This window comes from Parambassis ranga, chromosome 21 (assembly GCF_900634625.1).
Source record: "Parambassis ranga chromosome 21, fParRan2.1, whole genome shotgun sequence".
Lineage (NCBI taxonomy): Eukaryota > Metazoa > Chordata > Actinopteri > Ambassidae > Parambassis > Parambassis ranga.
The window spans coordinates 18,595,203-18,612,035 of record NC_041041.1 but is presented as its reverse complement, the minus strand read 5'-3'; the positions used below and the strand labels follow the sequence as shown (position 1 = coordinate 18,612,035).

Genomic DNA, 16,833 nt, shown 5'->3' with positions numbered 1-16,833 from the left:
ACCAAAACAATATTGTTACTCAGATATAGTTATGTTAAAAATGCAATATGTTGTAAAATGTAAATCTTATAATCAGAAGGTGTCTTCTGTGTAAAAAGGTCCTACAAAGACTGCATGTGTGTTTGTCAGCGTGGACTACATGATACCTGTAGACCTCAGACAGACATCACAGAACAGGTGCACAGGAGTTAAAGCAACAATTCAAAAGCAACAAAGCAACAAATTATGTGTAAATAATAAATAAATACAAACAATGACAAAAAAAGAAACTGACAAAGCTTTGTTGACTTTTATTTTGTACCAGATTCTGTGGACATCACACAAAGCAGTGAAGGTGTGATACAAAGCTATCCAGCAAAATGCAACATGTTTACTTTGGGTAAAAAAAAAGCAAAATAAGAAAACAAACAAATATACACCAGTTTTGAACAAACAGCTTCATAAAGTTGAGTAAACAACAACAAATAAGAACAACTACAGGATGTAGCAACAAATGCAGACAACCATTTTTTTATGTACAGTTGTAATTGATATTATTAATGCAATGTTGTGGTTATTTAAAGAAATTTGTATATTTTAATTTTTAAGTTACTATAAAAACAGATGAACAAAATTAAAGCAGGCAGAGAAAGGAGACAAATACTCTTTACACATGTCTGTTTATGAATCAGTAAGTATTCATGGAAGCCTGAAAAAGACAAAACACTTTGAAATACACTCAACAAAAATATAAACGCAACACTTTTGTTTTTGCTCCCATGTTTCATGAGATGGACTTGAAGATCTAAACTTCATTCCAGATACACAATATTACCATTCCTATCAAACATTGTTCACAAATCTGTCTAAATGTGTGATAGTGAGCACTTCTGCTTTGCTGAGATAATCCATCCCACCTCACAGGTGTGCCACATCAAGATGCTGATCTGACATCATGATTAGTGCACAGGTGTACCTCAAACTGCCCACAATAAAAGGCCACCCTGAAATGTGCAGTTTTGTCTCACAGCAAAATGCCACAGATGCCACAAGCATTGAGGGAGCGTGCAATTGGCATGCTGACAGCAGGAATGTCAACCAGATCTGTTGCTCGTGCATTGAATGTTCATTTCTCCACCATAAGCCGTCTCCGGGGTCTTAACCTGACTCCAGATCGTCGCCGTAACAGACTTGAGTGGGCAAATGCTCACATTCGATGGCGTCTAGCACGTTGGAGAGGTGTTCTCTTCACGGATGAATCTCGGTTTACATTGTTCAGGGCAGATGGCAGACAGCGTGTGTGGCGTCTTGTGGGTGAGCGCTTTGCTGATGTCAATGTTGTGGATCGAGTGGCCCATGGTGGTGGTGGGGTCATGGTATGGGCAGGCATCTGTTATGGACGAAGAACACAGGTGCATTTTATTGATGGCATTTTGAATGCACAGAGATACCGTGATGAGATCCTGAGGCCCATTGTTGTGCCATACATCCATGAACATCACCTCATGTTTCAGCAAGATAATGCACGGCCCCATGTTGCAAGGATCTGTACACAATTCTTGGAAGCTGAAAATGTCCCAGTTCTTGCATGGCCAGCATACTCACCGGACATGTCACCCATTGAACATGTTTGGGATGTGCTTGACCGGCGTATACAACAGCGTGCACCAGTTCCCACTAATATCCAGCAACTTCGCACAGCCATTGAAGAGGAGTGGACCAACATTCCACAGGCCACAATAGACAATCTGATAAACTCTATGCGAAGAAGATGTGTTGCACTGCATGAGGCAAATGGTGGTCACACCAGATACTGACTGGTTCTGAGTCCCCAGACCGCCAATAAAGCAGAAACAAAATGCACATTTCAGGGTGGCCTTTTATTGTGGGCAGTTTAAGGTACACCTGTGCACTAATCATGATGTCAGATCAGCATCTTGATGTGGCACACCTGTGAGGTGGGATGGATTATCTCAGCAAAGCAGAAGTGCTCACTATCACACATTTAGACAGATTTGTGAACAATGTTTGAGAGGAATGGTAATATTGTGTATCTGGAATGAAGTTTAGATCTTCAAGTCCATCTCATGAAACATGGGAGCAAAAACAAAAGTGTTGCGTTTATATTTTTGTTGAGTGTAGATACCCTTGATTTTCTTGTTTCTCATTTTTACCTCCTTAATCACTTTTATCATCACTACACTTTTTGATGTTGTGAACAAGTTGGATTAGTATGGCTCTTTAGCCATAGAATAGAATTTCTTGTCATACCTCCTCTGATTAATCCTCTGATTTATACTTTCAAATTTACCAGCATTAGAAACAGAAATCTTAGTGTTATCACTTTCTAATCTTATTGAAACATTGACATCATAAAACGTGGTCACAACTCTATAAAGTTGTACAAAATGAATCTGTCCATCCATTTTTAAATTGCTTATGTGGGGCCACTTCTTCCATCGCTTCCAGGGGATTCCAGAGCGTTCCCAGGCCAACCTAGAGAGACATAGGCTCTCCACCACATTCTTGGTCTTCCCTGGGATCCCCTTGTGGTGGGACATGTCCAGACCACCTCCCCAGGGAGGTGTCCAGGTGGCATACTAAACATGGTCCCAAGTATTTAGAGCCTTTTCTGTGACATTCATGTATTGAACTCAGGTGTGTCTATTTCTTCTGATCATCCTTCAGATGGTTCTACAGCTTCATTTTAGTCCAGCTGTGTCTGATGATACTGATAAGACTTGATTAGGAAAGACACACACCTGTCTGTACCTGTACCTGTCGCAGCTCACAGTGCATATTAGAGCAAATGGGGATAATGAGGTCAAAGGAAGTGCCTGAAGAGCTCAGACACAGAATTGTGGCAAGGTACAGATCTGGCCAAGGTTACAGAAATATGTCTGTTGCACTTAAGGTTTCTAAGAGCACAGTGGCCTCCATAACCCTTAAATGGGAGACGTTTGGGACGACCAGAACCCTTCCTATAGCTGCCGCCATCCACCAGACGGGGCTTTATGGTAGAGTGGCCGGACGGAAGCCTCTCCTCAGTGCAAGACACGTGAAAGCCTGCATTGAGTTTGCTAAAAAAAAACAAGCATCCTTGAAGAACCTTCTCAGAGTGCTCAGGACCGCAGACTGGGCCGAAGGTTTACCTTCCAATAGGACAATGACCCTAAGCACACAGCTAAAATAACTGAGTGGCTTCACAACAACTCTGTGACTGTTCTTGAATGGCCCAGCCAGAGCCCTGACTTAAACCCAATTGAGCATCTCTGGAGAGACTAAAAATGGCTGTCCACCAACATTTACCATCCAACCTGAGAGAACAAAAGAGAATCTGCAAGGAGGAATGGCAGAGGATCCCCAAATCCAGGTGTGAAACATTTGTTGCATCTTTCCCAAAAAGACTCATGGCTGTATTAGATCAAAAGGGTGTTAAGGTTTAGGTTCAGGTAAGTCAAGAAGGACCAAAATGCACACTCAAGGACAAGGGTTTTTTATCACAAATTTCGATTGTGCTCAAAAGTGCAAAAATGAAAACAAAAGGCATCTTTCATAAGGTGATCCAGCAACTTGCTGAAGAGGGAGGCAGGTCAGCAAAGCAGCATCAAGAAAAACATGTAAGTTTTAAATCGAAGAGTACAGGTAAGGCTCAGTACTACCGCGGGAGATTCGTCAAAGAACTGGCAAAGAGCTGGACCAGACAAGGATGCTAAATTCTGGTGAGTAATTACGCGATCACCAGTCAGTGTGAACACCTAGCCCAGCTCCGGCATGAGGTCTTAATGACTGGTGAGGTCATCTCGGGTGGCGAGTAGGACCCTAAGTTGATCATTCAGGCCCAGAAGAAAAATCCCTTGTTCCAACCTGCTTTTGCCACAAGGGTCCTAAACTGGATCGAATTGTCTGCCACGGGTCTGGACCCCTGGGTAGTTTGAATTAGGCATTTGGAAACATTTCTGGCAAAGTCCGGGAGGTCAAAAATGCTTTTAAAAGAGTCCCAAAACTCCTCTTAGGAGCAAGTGGCTAATGGTCTCCAGGAGCCTTCTGTAAGACCTGAATTGTCTGTTCATGTTGTCTGAGTAGAATTCCATGACTTCAGTCTTCACTTGCCAGGATTTGACTTGAATGTTTATTAATGTTTAGAATTTATTAGGTTTTATTTTTATTTTACGCTTACTACTTTACCTTATTTATATTTCTATGTTATATTTTTATGTTTTTTGAGTATACATGGAGCACCTGGAATGAAAGGACAAAAACCAAATTATTCCTCCTGAATCTGAGGATTGACTATAGGCTGAATTCTCTTCTCCAGTACCCTGGCATAGACTTTCCCAGGGAGGCTGTGTGAGTGTGATCCCCCTGTAGTAGTGGAGCAAACCCTCCGATCCCCCTTCTTAAAGAGATTGACCACCACCCCGGTCTGCCGATGACAACTCAATGGGGGAGACACACTGTTTTTTTATTTACTTTTTTACTTTTTTGTGGATTAACTATTTTTGGGTTGACCAGTGTGACACTTGAGGCCACTACTGCAGATAAGATATATAAAGACTAATTACTGGACAGGATGGTCATTTGTTTTTATGGACAATAATTGTTTTGTTTGTTTTGAGGGGATGGGTGGGTAAATATGTAGCGCTTTAGTGATAGAGACAAGTCTTAATATGATTTCCCTTTTGCTGTGTTTTATTTGTTTATGAAGATATAAAACAATAGCATGGACCACAAGGTGCTGATAAAGGAACTGAATCTGATTGGCTGGTTTTAAATCCCAGTTCAGGTGCTGCTTTGGTCTACACTTAGATAGAGACGAGAGGATAGATCAGACACTGTTAGGTCAGCTAACTGTTAGGTCAGGTATTGCTCATTCAGGTTTCCTCACCATGAAGGACAATGTTTCAGTGATAACAATGTTTTATCTTTCAGGTTTAAATGAAACAATGAGCCAAAGATGGATCCTCTTCTTTTTCAGTTTGTTGTGTTACTGCATCATTTTACTGGTAAATGTTTCTCTTATCGTCACCATCATCTTAGATAACAGCCTCCATGAGCCGATGTATATTCTGCTGTGTGTTTTCTGCATGAATGGACTTTATGGTACAACAGGTTTCTTCCCTAAATTTCTCTGGGATCTGCTCTCTCCTGTTCATATTATCTCTTATCCTGGTTGTCTTGTTCAGGCTCACGTGATCTACTCATTTCTTTGCGGTGACTTATCCATTCTTGCAGTCATGGCATATGACAGGTATCTGGCTATATGTCGACCACTGGAGTACCACACCATCATGTCCAAACAGAGACTCATTAAGTTAGTGTGCTTCTCATGGGTAACTCCTTTCTGTGCTGGTGGCATTAACAATTTGTTAGTATTTAGATTACAGTTATGCAGCTCATATATTTCTAAGCTCTTCTGTGTGAACTGGGTTATTGTTACACTTGCTTGTTTCCCATCTGAAACTGTTGTTAACAGCATCGTTGGCTATATCACCATACTCATTTATGTTCTCCACGGATTTTTCATAATGTGGTCCTACATCTATCTCATTAAAACATGTGTCAATTCTATAGAAAACAGGGCAAAGTTCATGCAAACATGTGTGCCACATTTAACCTCTTTACTCGCTTTTTTTGTGGGTGTTCTTTTTGATGTCATGAGCATGCGAGTTGGTTCAAAAGATTTGCAGCAGTCCCTTCAGAAATTTGTAGTCATACAATGTTCTGTCATACTCCCACTGATGAATCCACTCATTTATGGCTTCAAACTGACCAAAATTAGAAACAAAATTCTCAGAGTTATATCTTTAAAATGTGATTTGAAACACTGAATGTAAAATGTCATGATGCTATAATGTTGCACAGAATGAATTCCAAAGAATTATTTACTAGATTTTATTGTTTTATTACAGCTACTGTGAGTGCCTTTAAACTTTTTCATACAGTTTTGATTGTTTGTGTACAATGATGATAGTTTCCATTAAATATGTCAATTTGAAGGATTTGACTTGACTTATTTAGTGCTTTTCTTTTTTCTTTTAAGAGGTCGCTGAATAATGTGCATTTTTACTGGCTGTGATGTTGGAGTCATGCCAAAATCCTTAAATTATGCCTAAAAGTCCTTCCCTTGTGGTGTAATTTTAAGTTTTGAAAGCCTACAACCTGTGCTCTGACACTGACTCTCTGTTTACAAAGTGTTAAAATACATAGCTTACCTTATTTTCTGTGTATAGGTGTACCAAAACAATATTATAGTTACTCAGATATATTTATTTTAAACATGCATATGTTGTAAAATGATCATTTCAAAATCAGAAGGTGACTGCAAGGGTCCATGAATTTTCACATAAAGGTCCTATAAAGACTGTATATGTGTTTGTCAGTGTGTACTACATGCTACCTGAAGATGCCTTTTTACACATGTTTTCAAATGTTACTAAGTATCCGACCACAGAACATCAGGGGCCATTTTCACAAAGATTGTTAGGGCTAAGCGTTTCCCTTAGTGGTGAAATTCTAAGAAAATTCTCAGAATTATCACGTTTTCTAATTTCCCTTAATAATTAAGACTAAATCCTAGTAAAGATGAAGGAGGTCTTAATGTAAAAAAACTGTTAATAGTGGACAGGAGGACTTTTAAGAGGCTTAAGATTTCCTGGAACAGGGAGAACATGATGGAGCGTCAGAGAGAAGAAACGTTCTCCAAACCATGATTGGTGCTGAACTTATAAAACGCTACAGATTAGAACGAGCAGGAATAATGTTTGTGGTTGAGTATGAAGACTACAAATCTTTGTATGTAAGGACTCTTATCTTAAAAGTGATTTAAGAACATTCACACAGCGACTCTGATGAAGGAGCAGACTAAAAGTTTTGTCTTAGTAAGGAGGGGTGGTTGACCCCGTTGCTAAGTGTGACACATTGTTTTAGGAGATATGATTGGGTGACAGGAAAAAAAACAAAATACATTTCTAATAATATAAACAGTATAGAATGAGTAAACAACAAATAACAATTAAAGCTGCAAGCAGCGATGGGCAGGTGCTCACACTACTTGCAACCCACGGACTTACCGTCATCACCTCCCCTATCGCCACACGTCTTGTCTCCCCCATAAGAGCTGTGTCTGCAGGGCAGAGGATTACACCAACATACACATAAAGACAGGTCATCCCTACAGAAGGTGGCACACTGAAAGTAGCATATCAGCATAACAATCTGTGCAGTCAGATGTTCAGCATGACTGTAAAGTTTCATCCACATAGGGTGAAGTATGTGAGAGTTACAGCCACAAATCATTCATTTCCTGTGCATTGGCAAAGGGTCAAATCTGTGGTGGCGCCACAGCCAGATCATATGACAAAGTACTGCACTTTTCATAACTTTTGGTCCATAATGCTTTAAAAGTAACCAGACCAATTTTCAGCTGGATCGGTCAATTCCCCTAGGAGGACTTCATAAAAGACTTCCTGTGCATTTCAGAAGATACCTCCAAGAGACTTTTAGAAGTCATATGTGTACTGATTTTCCTGACTGTAGGTCAAACAGGGACCAAGATCTCATTCTAGGGGGCGCTGCTGAGTCATGTGGTCACGCCCTCACGTGGTGACAAGTGTTATATGAAGGTACACAGGGGATAATGTCATGAGCGAGTATGAGGCAGACAGGATTAATAAATCAAGTAATACAGCAGCTTTCTCTATGGTGGCGAAGGATCAACTTTGTGACGTTGCCCCGCCCAGACGGTGTAACGTCAAGCTTGACCAGTGATGGTGCCAACAGGGAGCGCGCAAACTCGGGAAACCAGGGACCAAGCAAAGTCCAATGAGGAAAACCAGTCCATAAGGGTGACGAGGCAGGCAGGGAGCAGGCAGAAGGAAGTAATCCAGGAACAAAAGGGGTCATACATGGGAAACCACAGATGGTAATTGCTGGAATGCTTGGAAAACTCATAAAGATGATCTGGCAGAGACAAACAGGAAGCCCAGTGCTTAAGATAAGAAAGAAACGGGAGGATTCATGGGAGTGGATCTAAGAGTGGATGTAAGAACACTTCTCTGGGCATAACAGCATAACGAGATACTCAAAGTGACCCAAAGGCTACCACTCGTCCTCCACTCTTACACGGACTAGAGGATAGGTGTTGTTCTTATCTAACTTAGTGAAGATGTGAGCTTCCTGTAAGGACTCAAAGGCTGAGTTCATGAGGGGTAGAGGGTATTTATTCTTTATAGTAATGTTGTTCAACTATCTGCTATCAATGCATGGCCGAAGGGATTTATGCTTATACAAAAAAGCCCACCCCAATGGGCGACGTAGAGGGTCTAATGAGTCCGGAGCTTTAAAGAGTCAGAAATATAGTGTTCCATTGCCTCCCGCCAGCGTTTCACCAGGCTGTACAGCCGGCATTTGGGCAAGGTGGTCACAGGTAGAAGGTCGATGGGGCAATCATAAGGTCTGTGCAGAGGAAGAGAGAGTGCCTTGCCTTGCTAAAGGCATCGGCTACGTAATTTTAATTGACCTTCTAGTGATAGGCAAGATCCTTCAGCTGTGGGCCCCTGCTCAACGCTCATCAGTTGGCCCACCTTCACTGATGAGTGCCAGCATTTGGGCGCAGTGGACAATCCTTTAGATAATGACCACTTTGATAAACAGTGGAGGTGCTCACCTGCCTTCAGGTGTCGATTCCATTCTGCAGGGGTGAGGCGGCTGCGTCCCAGCTGCATCGGATCCTCCTCCGCTGCTGAAGACACAGAGGTGGTCAGGGAGAACGGGGGCTGAGGACAAGATGAACGGCTGGACTCCTGGTGAGGTCTGCCCAAGCTGCTGAAGAATTCCGGTCCACCTCAACACTCCTGCTGGTGGTCGGAAAGATGTCCATCAATCCTGGTAGCCAGGGCGATTAGTTCATCCAAGGTGGGAAGTAAGTCCATGGGTGCAAGGTGGTCCTTGAGGGTCCCAGAAAGTCTGTTGATAAAGGTATTAAAGAGGGTGTCCTGGTTCCAGCCACTCTCTGCCGCCATGGTACGGAACTCAATGGCATAGTCCACCACCCGGGGCCTGCCAGAGGCTAGCCAGGGTCCTGGTGGCCTCCTGCCTGGGCTTGATCCTCTTTAAAATATTTGTGAAGAGGGCCCGAAGATAAACAAACTCCTCCACTTGGCCTCGGACCACATATTCCCAGAGAACCCCGCACAGGATGCCACGAGGAACACGGTCAGAAGCCTTCTCCAAATCCAAAAAAAAATGTGGAATGGTTGGGCAAGCTCACATTAACCCTCTGGTACCTTGTGGAGGATATAGAGCTGATACAAGGTTCCACGGCCAAGATGAAAACCACATGGTCATTTATGTTCTCCACGGATTTTTCATAATATGGTTGTACATCTATCTCATTAAAACATGTGTCAATTCTATAGAAAACAGGGCAAAGTTCATGCAAACATGTGTGCCACATTTAACCTCTTTACTCACTTTTATTATTAACACCATCCTTTTTGATGTTTTTAACATACAAGTTGGTTCGAAAGATTTCCTGCAGTCCCTTCAAAACTTTGTAGTCATAGACTTTCTTGTCATAAATCCTCTGATTAATCCCCTGATTGATAGTTTCAATTTGACCAACATTAGAAACCAAATTCTTAATGTCCCCACAGGGGGTCTCCTCCTGTTGGGACATGCCCAGAACACCTCCACAGGTGGGCGTCCAGCCACCTCCACTTCAGCAGCAAACTCATTTCTGCCACTTGCTTAAGGAATGTAGATTGATAAGTAAATTTAGGGCTTTGCTTTTTGTCTCGGCTCCTTCACCACACCAGACCGGTACACCGACCACATTAACCTCTAGTGTCTCCCTATTCTTTTTGTATTGTTTATTTTACTTTAAATAAACAATACAAAGCAATCACTCTTTTTTGTTTACTTTTTCCCTGTTTTTTGTGGATTATCTGTTTTTGGGTTGTCCTGATCTGTTATAGGGACTGGAGGCCACTACTGCAGATAAAATACATAAAGACTAATTAACCTGACAGGACAGTCATTTGTTTTTTTGTTTTTTTTCATGAAAAATTAAATATTGTTTTGTTTATGCCAGGTGGTATGTATCGGGACATGTGACATGATTTCTGAGACATGTCTTAATATATGATTTCAGTGAGCATTTGGTTTGCTGTGTTGTTTTGTTTGTTTATAGAGATATACAACAATAGAAAGAACCCTTAAAGCTGCAAGCAGTGATGACGGGCCCTTGCACTCCGTGCGGACTGCAGATCTCGCAGCCGTCGCCTCCCCTATCGCCCCGCGTCCTCTCTTCCCTGTTACCGGCACAAGCTGTGGTCTATAGGGCAGAAGAGTATACCAAAATACACATATACAAAAGACAGGTCCTCTGGCCAGTAAGTGGCGCAATGACTATAGCATATCAGCATATCAATCTGTGCAGAGTCAGATGTTCAGCATGACTGTAAACCTTCATCCACATATGATGAAGTATGAGGCAGATACAGTCACAAAAACATCATTGATTTTTTGATATCTGCCGATACCGAGTCCCGATCTGATACTTTCAAGATTCTCTATGAAGGTGGTAAATAGGATTTCAGACACGCAGCAGCTCATTGAGACCTCGCACCAAAAGCAACTGTCATACCTAGGCCTGTCATGATAACAGATGATAACAAATTGCCAAGAGAAATTATTGTGATAATCGATAATATTGTCGTTTTGAGACCATGTTCAACTAATATAATGATAACAACATATAATGCAAGTACACCCTTTCAAAGATCAATAAACTTTAATTTCTAAAGAACATTTAACACTGGAAAGGTCCCCAATCATCAACATTATTATTATTGTTATTATTAATATTAATGTTGATATTATTATTATGAGTAGTGGTAGGCCTATCACCATGGCTTATCTGAGCATAGTCAATGGAGTTAAGCCAAACCAACTAGCACGTCATGAGCATGTGCCTGTGTGTATGCACATCAGGCCGCTGCAGACAGCTGCAGTGAATTTTAAAAACGCCACCATGTAGACAGAAACACATAGAAACTAGCAGAGATGGCACAAGAGGACTGGGCAAGAGAACTAGAATGGGTGGCGCTGCAGCCAGTGGCGCCAGTGAGAAGGCAGAGAACTTCAATCGTACAAGGCGGACTCTCTCTGAGAGCAGGTTCTATACATGAGCATGTTTAGTGTTGTGGTGAATTGTGGCAAAGTGTTGAAACGGTGTTGAGCAGCTTCACAGCTCTCTGTGTTGCTGTAACGTCCAAGCCCTGCAGCGCTGTGATGCACCGTGATGACGCAAACAGTGAGCTGACCGTGGTCTGCTCAGAACATCCCGTAAATGTTACACAATGAGTTAAAATATAAGAACTACCTGTTGATTTGACACATTTTAAGACAGAAGCCGCGGGCCATATAAAGTCCGATGGCCTTTATATGCTACGAGGCACCGGAGTGACGCCTTTTGTCATCCAGTCTCTTTGGCAGCGAGAGGGAGAGAGAGAGAAAGAGAGGAAAACAAACCAGCATGCAAATGTAATTTGTCGTGGTCGAAAAACTTATCGAGCCCATTTAATTTATCGTGCAATTAATTGATTTATTGTTTATCGCGACAGGCCTAGTCATACCCCTACACTACAGGACACAGAGCCACCCTGCACAGAAGGCGTTAACTTTGAGAGTCCTAATAAATATATATCCAAGTCCTGATTGGGAGGTAACATCCGATTCCGATCGAGTCTGAAATCACGTAATCGGGCCCGATTTCCGATCACATAATCGGATCGGGACATCCCTAGTGACAACCAGCCAATACTCTGTGCAGGGCCGTCCCGGAGGATTGGCTGATGTTTTTAGTGTTTTATAGCTTCCACAGATGATTAATATTTTTCATTTTAATGCAAAACTGTCAAACCAATTGGTTGCTATCGGATTGTAAAGAGAAGTTACACTAATTTAACAAGAAGTGCATCAAAATGAAATCTCCTACCCTACCTTTAAGAGTAACCAGACCAAATTTCAAGTGGATTGGACAAATCCCCTAGTAGGAGTTCATAAAAATATGGGGAGCATTGCCCCGCCCACACGGTATAACTTCGGTCAGCGCTTTTGATAACTTTTGCTCAGCCATGTCTTTAGAACCATGTGACAAAATGTCAGGTCTATCAGAGTATTACCCTAGGAGGAGTTCGTTCAAATACGAGGTGTGGAACATGCAAAATCAGCCTGAACACAATTCATACTGCCAGTAGGTGGCGCTATGAGAGTATCATCACATTAGAATATCAATCTGTTCAGAAGGACAGGCTCAGCATGCCTGATTTTTTTCATCCACATTGGACGAAGTATGAGGGAGATACAGCCACAAATACATACATTTCCTGTGTGTTGGTGAAGGGTCAACTTCGTGGTGACGCCACAGCCAGACAGTATGACGAAGTGCTGCGTTTTTGATAACTTTTGATCCCTGACCCTTTAAGGGCAAGCTCACCAATTTTCAAGCAAATCCCCTAGGATTTTGCAAAAAAAGTGCAGGTGGTCAAATTTGCGATTCCGTGGGTGGAATAACAATTAAGTATAATAAATGCTTGCATTTCAATAGGGCTCTCGCAGGTTTCATGCTCAGGCCCTAATAATTGCTGATTGTTACAGGGTAGAGCTGGTCCAGAGTTCCACGACCAGGATTAAGAACAGCATTGTTCCTCCTGAATCTGATGTTCAACTATAGGCCCAATTCTCCTCTCCAGTACCCTGGCATAGACTTTCTATACCAGGGTACCTCCAGCCAAGGCTAAGGAGTGTGATCCCTCTAGAGCCCACACTCCGAGTTATACAGTCTTGAATAGAGGGGGATATGAGTTTGTGCTCCAAGCCCTACAACTTCCAGGGACTTAAGGTACTCAGGGTGGATCTCATCTACCCCTGGTGCCTGCCAGGAGCTTTTTGACTACCTCTGCAACTTCAGCCCGGGTGATAAATGAGTCCACCACTGGGTCCTCAGCCTCTGCTTCCTCACTGGAAGATGGTGGGATTTAGGAGATCCTCAAAGTATTCCTTCCACTGTGTAATGAAGGGCCTCTTCATTACTGTTAGCAGTGTTTGCTAGCACAGTTATTCCTCTTTAGTTCACCTTTAACCCATGTAGGGAGTATGATTTTTGTTTGTGTAGTGACAGTGGGATGATTGATAAAATAAAATCACAGCACACAGCAATATAGAGTAATTGTTTATTGTTGTTTGGTTTTTGCTGGTGGGATTTGGGTGGAAGCATTATCTGTAAGACACAAAGAAATAGATTAAATTAGCTGTACAATGATTGGATTGTGTGTTTTTAATGATTGTTTAAGTGCTAATGTGTGAGCTCTTACCTTTTGTTGTGGCTAGGGGTGACGGTCAAAAGAATTCCTCTTGGAACAGGCAGCTAAATATAGTTCCGGGCCAGTCCATTGAGGAAATAGGTGCAGGGGGGATTGTATTGGTTGATTGAGGGACAATTACAGTTATGAGTTTTAAACTAGCTTTTAAACTAATAAAAAAGGAATTCCATGTATTTATTGTAAATATATATTGCATTGTATTTGGTGTAAGGTGTATGGTGGGGTGAATGTAAAATGGAGAATGAGATCACCCATCTGGGAATGGGAGAGGACTCCAGGTGTGGCATCAACTATTTAAGGCGGCCATTTTGTATTCATGGGGCTGCTTCTTTGTGTGCTGTTGGGACCACATGCTGCCTGTAGTTCCCAGCATGTAGGTAAATTTATTGATGTTTGTACCGTACATGCAGAAATAAATATCTATATAGACTGCACTTCCACCGATGTCTCAAGCCTCCTACTTGGAAAGTCGAGCCGCTACATGGCCATCCTAACACGCTGTCTGAAAACACCCCCAGCCAAGCTCAACAGCTCCCCACCTCCACTGGGACAGTGTTGGTGAAGCACTGGTTCCCCTTTCTAAGGCACCAAACAGTTTGCCAGAAACTCTTTCAGGGTGACAAATGGTCCTCCTCTATGGCCTCTCCAAACTCCTCCTAGACCTGAGATTTTGCTTTCACAACCATCCTAGCCCCTGCTTCAGTAGTCCCACAAGCCAACCAGGCTCAATAGGACTCCTTCTTCAGCTTGACGGCATCCCTGACTTCCAGTGTCCATCACCAGATTTAGGGGTTGCTGTCTCATGACTGGCACCAGTTGAAGCTCTCTTGGCGGTGGGAGTGGATGGATTCATGGATACTATATAGTATAGTTTCATGTTGTAACCAAGCGGCAACCTTCGGGGCTCAAAGTGGAAGCCCATGCGGAAGTGTCAAAACTTGTAATTCACGCTGCAACAGCTGGGGGTTGGCTCCAAAAGCGAGTAATTTCCCATAGACTCCCATGTTCAAATGGCCGACTTCACAGCAGAAATTAACATGTTTACGGCCTGGTACAAAAAAACCACTGTGGTCTCAGATGATAGGTTCTCTTCTAGTGTCAATTGTAGGGGGGGGTGAATTCTTTTACAACCCACTTGTTTCAATTGTATTCGGACTTAAAATAACGCATAATTATGGCCGTTGCCGCTTGAGTGACAGACAGCTGACGTATCACAATGTGAGTTTCCTGCTCCCACGATCACCCGCCCCCCTAAACCCCGCTCGTGCTCCCCCTCTTTGTCCATATTTGAGAGTTTTGGCGGACGCGACGCTGTCAACATGGCGGCGGTCATCACGTCCCGGAACCTCCCACCGAGCCTCAAAACGGCTCTTCAGAAACAAACGGGTGACGTCACGGAAGCTCTGTCCATAGTTTTTACTGTCAATGGTTGTAACTGAATCTCCTAATTGCATATCATTTATTTTTTGCATGACCCTCTATGTCCTGTGTCCTCATAGATGATATCACATTAGTTTTATATGTAATAAAATTTGGGCCATGTGTTTTTTCAAAACACTAATTTTGAAAATAAATGACATGAAAATTATATAAATTAAATTGATTTTACTGAAGAATATGCATGTGTTCTGCCTGTAATATTGGACTCATGCAAAATCCCAAAGAAAGCCTAAAGTTTTTATATAGCTTACCTAACTTTTTATGTGCAAATGACGAAAAACAAGCAATAAAATACAGATCCACATATTGTACATCTCTAAAATTTGAATTATTACCAGATATCACCAGACAGCATTGTGACACTTCTTAACATGAAGACAACAGGTGTGTGTGTGTGTGAGAGAGAGAGAGATACAGAGAATAATATATGTTGATGTGATGCTCAGCCTGTGTGTAGACATTGCTTTGGACATATACATTCTTTTATAATCTTTTTTTTTATATTATCTACTTTTTAGAGAGAAAATATTCTGTCCTGCCATTTTCCAGGAACTGAATCTGATTGGCTGGTTTTAAATCCCAGCTCAGGTGCTGCTTTGGTCTACACTAGATAGACGAGAGGATAGATCAGACACTGTTAGGACAGCTAACTGTTAGGTCAGGTATTGCTCATTCAGGTTTCCTCACCATGAAGGACAATGTTTCAGTGATAACAGTGTTTTATCTTTCAGGTTTAAATGAAACAATGAGCCAAAGATGGATCCTCTTCTTTTTCAGTTTGTTGTGTTACTGCATCATTTTACTGGTAAATGTTTCTCTTATCATCACCATCATCTTAGATAACAGCCTCCATGAGCCGATGTATATTCTGCTGTGTGTTTTCTGCATGAATGGACTTTATGGTACAACAGGTTTCTTCCCTAAATTTCTCTGGGATCTGCTCTCTCCTGTTCATATTATCTCTTATCCTGGTTGTCTTGTTCAGGCTCATGTGATCTACTCATTTGTTTGTGGTGATCTGTCCATTCTTGCAGTCATGGCATATGACAGGTATCTGGCTATATGTCGACCACTGGAGTACCACACCATCATGTCCAAACAGAGGCTCATGAAGTTAGTGTGCTTCTCATGGGTAACTCCTTTCTGTGCTGGTGCCATTAACAATTTGTTAGCATTTAGATTACAGTTATGCAGCTCATATATTTCTAAGCTCTTCTGTGTGAACTGGGTTATTGTTACACTTGCTTGTTTCCCATCTGAAACTGTTGTTAACAGCATAGTAACCTATATCACCATGCTCATTTATGTTCTCCATGGTTTTTTCATAATATGGTCGTACATCTATCTCATTAAAACATGTGTCAATTCTATAGAAAACAGAGCAAAGTTCATGCAAACATGTGTGCCACATTTAACCTCTTTACTCGCTTTTCTTGTGGGTGTTCTTTTTGATGTCACAAGCATGCGAGTCGGTTCAAAAGATTTGCAGCAGTCCCTTCAGAAATTTGTAGTCATACAATGTTCTGTCATACTCCCACTGATGAATCCACTCATTTATGGCTTCAAATTGACCAAAATTAGAAACAAAATTCTGAGTTATATCTTTAAAATGTGATTTGAAACACTGAACATGAGCTGACACGATGCTATAATGTTGCACAGAATGAATTCCAAAGAATTATTTACTAGATTTTATTATTTTATTACAGCTACTGTGAGTGCCTTTAAAATTTTTCATACAGTTTTGATTGTTTGTGTACAGTGATGATAGTTTCCATTAAATATTTCAATTTGATGGATTTGACTTGACTTATTTAATGCTTTTCTTTTTTGTGCTTTAAGATTTTGCTGAATAATGCACATGTGTCATGCCAAAATCCTTAAATGATGCCTAAAAGTCCTTCCCAGATAATGTCAACAGATTTTCCTAAGAGGTGTGATTTTAAGTTTTGAAAGCCTACAACCTGTGCTCTGACACTGACTCTCTGTTTACAAAATGTAAAAATACATAGCTTACCTTATTTTC

General features: G+C 41.6%; 2 protein-coding genes across 2 annotated transcripts; both read left to right on the top strand.

Annotated features, from left to right (window-relative positions):
* Positions 1–4,868: 4,868 nt before the first annotated feature.
* Positions 4,869–5,810, top strand: LOC114453773 (olfactory receptor 1019-like). The gene has a single exon (XM_028433667.1). It carries the CDS (start codon positions 4,869–4,871, stop codon positions 5,808–5,810), a length of 942 nt encoding a protein of 313 aa, XP_028289468.1.
* A 9,685-nt stretch (positions 5,811–15,495) lies between these two features.
* LOC114453772 (olfactory receptor 1019-like) lies at positions 15,496–16,422 on the top strand. Its single transcript, XM_028433666.1, has one exon. It carries the CDS (start codon positions 15,496–15,498, stop codon positions 16,420–16,422), a length of 927 nt encoding a protein of 308 aa, XP_028289467.1.
* The last annotated feature ends 411 nt before the right edge of the window (positions 16,423–16,833 follow it).